A 7500-nucleotide genomic window follows, 5' to 3' on the forward strand; every position below is an offset into this window, starting at 1 on the left:
GAGATTGGATGGGATGAAGAAAGGAAGAAAAGGAAGGAATTGAAGTTGGTAAAGAAAGAAAAAAAGAAAGATAAGGAAGATAAATATGAAGGAAAGGGAAAGAGAAAGGAAGGAAGGGAAGAGAAAGATGGAAGAAAGGAAAAACTGAAAAAAAGGAAGAATGAAGATAAAAGGAAGGAAGAAAGGAAGGCAGACAATAAGGAAGGAAGGAATAGGAAGTTACGATAGAGAAAAAAAAATTGTTGGAAGGAAGAAGAGATGGAAGAAAGGGGAAGGAGGAGACGGAGGGAGAAAGGGTGAATGGAAGGAAGGAGAGAATGAAGGAAGGAAAGGAAGAAAACAAAATTGAAAAAAGAAAAGAAGCTGAAAGTTGAAGTGGAAGGAGACAAAATGAGATACATGATAATGAAAGGGTAAGAGGGAGATAAAGAGATAAAGAAAGATAAAGAGATACAGAGAAGCAAATTAAAGTAAGAAAATATATTTAAGAAAAGAAATAAAGATTGAAAGAAAAAAAAGGGAGAGATGAAGGGAAAAAGAAAAGAAAAGGAGACAATAGAGAAAAAACAATTCACTCTGAAATTATAAGAAAATAAGAAATTGAAGGAGATTGAAAAAAAATTAAAGAAAATTGAAGGACAGAAGATAAAAGGGAAGGAACGAAAGAAAGAAAGCATAAGAATAAAAGAGAATAGAAAGGCCACTCTGAAAATATAGTAAGAAAATGAAGAATTGAAGAAGATTGAAAGAAATGAGAGAAAATTAAGGAATAGAAGATGAAAGGGAGGGAAGGAGAGAAAGAAAGCAAGCATAATTAGAAAGAACAAAAGAAAGTCCAATCTGATAATGCACAAAAAAAAACATTGAAAAAGATTGAATGAAATGAGAAAAAATGAAGAATAAAAAAGGAAGGAAGGAAAGAAAGAAAGAAAGCATAATTAGAAAGAAAAAAAGAAAAGAGTCCAGTTTGATCATAGACTAAAGAAAAAAGAAATTGAAAAAGATTGAAAGAAATGAGAAAAAATGAAGATAAAAGGGAAGAAAGGAGAGAAAGAAAGCATAAGAATAAAAAAAAGTCCAATCTGATCATAGAAAAAAAAAGATATTAAAGATTGAAAGAAAGAAAAAAATAAGGGATAGAAAAAAGATGAAAGGGAAGGAGAAAAAAAAGAATAATGAAAAAGAGAAAAGAAAATCCAATCTGATAATAGTAAAAAAAAGAAAAAAAAGAGAAATTGAAGAAGATTGAAAGGAAGAAAATCAAGGAAGAAAAGAGTGAAGAATTACGTTCCAAAAGAGAAGGGAAAAAAAGAAAAAGGAGGAGAAGAATAAGGAAGAGGAAAGACGAGGTAAAAGAGAATGAGAAGAAAAGAAAGAAAGAAGAAAAAAAAGAGAATAAGGAGGTGAAAAAGAAAGACGAGATGAAAGGAAAGGAAACGAGATAGAAGCAAAAGAAGAAAGGAAGGAGAGAAAGAAGATGAAGAAAAAGCCAGACTAAAAAGAAGGAAGAAAGAAAAGGAAAGAAAGGAAGAAAAGAAGAAAAAGAAGATGCAGGTAAAGAAAACAAGAAAAGAAGAAACGAAGGAAAACAAACAAAAGGAGAAAGTGAAGATGAAAGGCGAGAGAAAAGAAAAGAGAAGAAAATGGGAAGAAAGGAAATAAAGAGGAAAGACGAGGACGTAAAAGAAGATAAAGTTAAGATGAAAAAGAAGACGGACGGAAGAGGAGAAAAGGAGGAAGAGGAAGAAAAGAGAAAATAAGGAGAAAGATGAGAATGGAAAGGAAGAAAAGGAGGAAGAAAGTTAAGATGAGAGGGAAGAATGAGAAGAAAAAGAAAATAGGAAGAAAATGGAAATAAAGAAGAAAAGAATGAAAAGAAAAGAAGAAAAAGAAAATAGGAAGAAAAAAAATAAAGAAGAACAAGAATGAAAAGAAAGAGAAAAAAAATAGGAAGAAAAGGGAAATAAAGAAGAAAAAGAATGAAAAGAAAAGAAAGAGAAAAAAACAGGAAGAAGAAAAGGGAAATAAAGAAGAAAAACAAGAATGAAAATAAAGAAAGAAGAAAGAGAAAAACGAAAATAGGAAGAAAAAGGAAATAAAGAAGAAAAACAAGAATGAAAAGAACAGAAGAAAAGAAGATTAAGATGAACGGCAAGAAGAAGAAAAAGAGGAAGAAAAAGAGAAGGAAGAAAGAAAATGAAGAAGAATAACAAGCGTGTGAAGAGGAACGAAAGAAGAAAAAGGAGAAAGGAAGCTGAGATGAAAGACAGAAGAGAAGAAAAAGAGGAGGAAAATTAAGGGAAATGAAGGAAGAAGAGAAAGTAAAGGAGAATGAAGGAGAAAAGACTAAAGATGAAAGGCAGGAGAGAAGAGGAAGAAAAAGAGGAAGAAAGAAGAGGAGAAAGAAGATGAAGTAAAGCAGGAGAGAAGAAACAGAGGAAGAAAAAGAGGAAGAGAGAAAAGAAAAGAAGAAAGAAGAGAAAGTAAAGGAAGAAATAAAAGGAGAAATAAGGCAAAGATGAAAAGGGAGAAAGAGGAAATAGAGGAAAAGGAGGAAGAAGAAGAAATTAAGACGAGAAGGCAAAGAAGAAAAAAATATATGAAAAGCAAGAAAAAGAAGAAAAATAAAATAGGAAGAAGAATATGAAAGAGCAAAATAGAAGATGTAAAGAAGAAAGATAAAAAGGAAGAGAGAGGAAGTTAAGATAAAAGACGAGAGAAGAAAGGGAAGAAAAAAAGAGGAGGAGGAAGAAAGGAAATAAAGAAGAGCGAAGAGAATGTATAGACGAACGAAAGAGAGAGAAAAAAGTTGAGATGAAAGACAGGAGAGAGGAAATAAGAGGAAGAAAAAGAGGAGGAGGAAGAAGAAAGGAAATAAAAGAAGAAAGAGGAGGAAGTAAAGGAAGAAAAATACGGACACTCCAGCGAACTTTTTCTCCGCCAAGACAGGAAGGAAAGAAATAAAGAAGAAAAAAGATGAAAGGAAGGAGGAAGAGGAGGAGGAGGAGGAGGAGGAGGAAAGGAAGATAAGAAGAAGAGAATAAAATAAATAACTATATAAGAGAGAGAGAGAGAGAGAGAGAGAGAGAGAGAGAGAGAGAGAGAGAGAGAGAGAGAGAGAGAGAGAGAGAGAGAGAGAGAGAGAGAGAGAGAGAGAGAGAGAGAGAGAGAGAGAGAGAGAGAGAGAGAGAGAGACGAAAATAAGCTAAAAAAAAAGAAAGAAAAATAAGATGAAGATGAAGAGGATGAAGAAGAAAAATAATAGACCTGTTTTTTTCTTCTTTTTTATATCAGGCAAGCAAACACGTCTCTCTCTCTCTCTCTCTCTCTCTCTCTCTCTCAGGATGCAAGGAAAAGAAAAATGCCTTTGCAGAAATAATAAGAGAGAGAGAGAGAGAGAGAGAGAGAGAGAGAGAGAGAGAGAGAGAGAGAGAGAGAGAGAGAGAGAGAGAGAGAGAGAGACTGGAAAAAAGAAAGGAAGCAGGAGATAAAGAAAACGGAAGGGAGGAAAAAAATAACATTCCCTCTTTAGAGATATCTTTACCTCCTCCTCCTCCTCCTCCTCCTCCTCTTCTTCTTCCTCCTCCTCCTCCTTCTTGCCTTTCAACTCTCTTCTTCAATCTTTTCGTTCCTCCTCCTCCAACCCCTCCTCGTCTTCCTCCACTTCAACCCCTCCTCCTCCTCCTCCTCCTCCTCCTCCTCTTCTTCTTCCTGCCCTTCAACTCCTCTTCTTCAATCTTTTCGCTCCTCCTCCTCCACCTCCTCATCGTCTTCCTCCACTTCAACTCCTCCTCCTCCTCCTCCTCCTCAAACATTACATTTACACAAGTCACTCCTCAAGACCAAGAACTGTCCCATTCAGACCCGAGAGAGGGGGCTAACAACATACTTCAGGCCCCTTTCAGACCCCTCCTCTCCATCCCCACCCACCCAGACCACGTGAAAGGGGTTTAGTGTGCTTCAGACCACCTTAGACCTATAACTCAGCCCTACTAGACCACACAATAGGGGCTGAAATGGCTTGCAACGTATCTAGTCCCATCCTTACCAGAGTTGAACCCCCAGAAAGGGGTCTAAATGTCCTCTGAGCCCCTTTTTTTTATTGCAGCCCCCAATCAGACAGTATATATAAAGGGTCTTACTTGTATCTTAGCCCCCTGTATACCAGTCCCATCCCTTTACAGTCATTTCATTGTATTTAAGTCCCTTTCAGACCAGTCCCATCCTGTTTGAGTAGATTTCAGACCCAGCTTTTAATTCTCCATAACAACTTTTTTTTTTTTTTTTGGGGGGGGGGGCGCTAAGGTCATCTCTCAGCCCCTTACAGCCCCCTCTCAACCCTGACCCATACCACAAGACCACCAGAATAGGTCATCTCTCAGCCCCTTACAGCCCCCTCTCAATCGTGACCCATACCACAAGACCACTAGAACAGGCTCCAACCGCTATCCAGACCAACCAATATAGGCCCATGCAACGGAGATGAGCACCGAGGTCACGCGTAGCTGTAGCGTATGCCCCCAACTTTACTTTTCATAGCCCAATCCAGCCCACCATACTAGGCAGCATAGCCAAGAGGAAGTCCATTCAGTTCACCATACACGCAGCATAGCCCAATCCAGTCCGACATAGCGCGCAGCATAGCCCAGCCTAGCCTAGAGTAAGGTGCAGCATAGTCCAATCCATACATTTGAGTTTCTTCCACTGTGACCGAGAGGGAATCAGCCCACCCCAATAGACCATGAAACATAGCTCAATATACCACGCAGTATAGCCCAATCTTGCCCAAAGTAAGGTGACAGCATAGCCCATTTCAGAATCAAGCCTACCATCCCTACACACAAGCGAGGAAAAGCATAACTCCAACACAGAACACTCCAGTCAACAGCTACGTTCAGCATAGTCCAAAATTCCGCGCAGCATAGCCCAACCTAGCCCACAGTAAGGTGCAGCATAGCCCAATCTAGAGTCCAGTTTGGAGCCTCCTATCCCTACGGTCCAACACAGAACAGCATAGCCAAAAATATCGAGCAGCATAGTCCAACCTAGCCCACAGTAAGGTGCAGCATAGCCCAATCTAGAGGTAAGTTTGAAGCCTCCTATTCCTACGGTCCAACACAGAACAGCATAGCCAAAAATATCGAGCAGCATAGCCCAATCTAGTCCACAGTAAGGTGCAGCATAGACCACTCTAGAATCAAATCTTCTAACCACAGGGTCTAACACAGAACATTCCAGTCAAAACCCACGAACAGCATAGCCAAACATACCGCTCAGCATAGCCCAATCTAGCTCGCAGCATAGCCCAATACACCTCGATTCCTGGCCAAAAGGAAGAGAGGGAGAAGGGAGAGAGCGAAAGAGGAAGCCCAGCTAGACCGTTCAGCACAGCCCAACATAGCTAACAGCATAGACCAATCTAGCGCGCAGCATAGCCCAATACACCTCAATTCCTGGCCATAAGGGAGAGAGGGAGAAGGGAGAGAGCGAATGAGGAAGCCCAGCTAAACCGCTCAATATAGCCCAATCTAGCTCGCAGCATAGACCAATCTAGCGCGCAGCATAGCCCAACACAGCTAGCAGCATAGACCAATCTAGCACGTAGCATAGCTCCATTCACTAAGGTCGTAAGGAGGAGAGAGCAAGAGAGAACGAGAAGCCCAGCCCGCCCACCAGCCCAACAAACCGCTCAGCATAGTCCAAAACGGTCTCATTCCCAGCAGCCATGAGCGAGCAAGGGAGGGAGAGCAAGAACGAGCGAGAGGAAGCCCAGCCAGCCCGCCCGTCCAGCCCGCCTCTCTACCTCCGCCAGTCTCACGTTGGGATCCTATTTCGGGTCTGGGATCAAATTGGTTCCCCCCGCCCCCCCTCCCCCCCGTTGCCATGACGACCACCACCCCGTCAGATCGATGCCCTAGCCCTCCTCCTCTTCCTCTTCCTCCTCTTCCCAAACTTTCCCCGACGAAGTTATCAGAAGGTGGAGTTACTGGTCTTGTCTTCTCCTCTCTTGCTATCCTCCACAACAACCTCCACTATAACCTCCTCCTCCTCCTCCTCCTCCTCTTCTCTTTCAGCCCTCCTCCTCTACTCCTCCTCCTCCCTTTCAAAGCGTCGGGAGGTTGGAGAGAGGAGGAGAGGAAGAGAGGAGAGCGGAGGGAGGAAGGGAGATCCGAGAACGTCGAACGCACAGAAACCGCCAACCTCACAGTCCCTTTAGAGAGGCCGCAACGAGGGTCTGAGGGGGCTACTCCGCGCCAGCCAGCCCCCTCAAAGCACACACCGCGGGGCCAACCTCTCCCTCCGGCCCAGCCCCTCCAGCCCCTGCCTCATCAGCCCCCGGGATATATTAAAGATTAGGGCTGCAGTAAAAGTAATGTTAGCAATTTGGGAACTTCAAGTCAGCCTTATTACTTTTGCTGGCAGGGGATTGGGCGACGGCTCCTGGTTCCTGGCACGCCATTGGTCCGCGCAGAGCCCCGGCCACGCCCCCTCCAGCCTGGCATTGGTGGAGAGCGTTCCTATTACAAGGTTGCCCCATTATTTTTCAGCCCTTATTGAACAGGAGCAAGTTTTATCCACAAACAAAATATTCCACCGTGGAGAAAAGAAGAAAAAGAAAACGGGTTGAATTATCCGCGTTAGAAAAGACCTTGGACTATTTTTGAAGCCTTGGGGGAGAGAGAGAGAGAGAGAGAGAGAGAGAGAGAGAGAGAGAGAGAGAGAGACAGGAGTGAGAATGAAAGACAGGGAAAGAGAGGGCTGGCGGGGGAATGACGGGTGAAGGAGAGAGTGAGAGAGAAAGAAAGAGGAGGAGGAGGAGGACGAGGACGAGGAACGGAAAGGGAGGAAGACGGGCAGAGGAAATGAGATGGAGGCGTCGGGGAATGAAGGGAGAGGAGGAGGAGGGGGGAGGAGGGAGAGGAAGAAAGAGAAAAGAGAAAGAGAGGGGGTTGAGATGAAAGAGACTGAGAGAAGGCAGAGAGAGGGAGAGGGGTAAGACCTTATTCCTAGAGCGAGTGAGAGAGAAAGAGAGAGGAGAGAGCGAGCGAGTGAGTCTTCATTTCTTTCCTTCATTTTTCAGGGACTATTAAGAGAGAGAGAAGATGGATGAAGCGGAGAAGGGAGGAGAACGGGCGGTCGAAGATGGATGAGGAGAGGAAAGGGTGTGAGGGAGAGGAAGAGGGGTGAGGAGGAGGGAGAGGAAGAAGGAGGGAGAGGATGGGAAGGGAAGGAAAAGGAAGAGGGGTTAGGTGAGGTCTGTTACGAGTGTGAGAGAGAGGAAGAGGGTATGAAGGGGTGAGAAAGCTTGGGAAGGGAAGGAAAAGGGCTGACTAGGTGGGAAGGTCTTGTGAGAGTGGGCTGAGAGAGAGGGAGAGGAAGAGGGTGAGAGGGTTGGGAAGGGAAGGAAAAGGGCTGACTAGGTGGGAAGGTCTTGTGAGAGTGGGCTGAGAGAGAGGGAGAGGGAGAGGGTGAGAGGGTTGGGAAGGGAAGGAAAAGGGC

General features: G+C 43.5%; 1 protein-coding gene across 11 annotated transcripts in view; it reads right to left on the reverse strand.

Annotated features, from left to right (window-relative positions):
- The window catches only part of LOC126981806 (hornerin-like), a 161991-nt gene that overhangs the window by 61787 nt on the left and 92704 nt on the right, over window positions 1-7500 (reverse strand). Inside the window, exon 1 of one of the 11 annotated variants that reach the window (XM_050833375.1) lies at window positions 6412-6475. The exons of the other annotated variants lie outside the window; for them this stretch is intronic. Coding sequence (XP_050689332.1) covers window positions 6412-6460 — 49 coding nt within the window. The 5' untranslated portion in view covers window positions 6461-6475. Of the gene's footprint in view, window positions 1-6411; window positions 6476-7500 lie in introns of those variants that run through there. 11 annotated transcript variants of the gene reach the window in all.

Source organism: Eriocheir sinensis, chromosome 49 (genome assembly GCF_024679095.1).
Source record: "Eriocheir sinensis breed Jianghai 21 chromosome 49, ASM2467909v1, whole genome shotgun sequence".
In the NCBI taxonomy this organism is placed as follows: Eukaryota; Metazoa; Arthropoda; class Malacostraca; order Decapoda; family Varunidae; genus Eriocheir; species Eriocheir sinensis.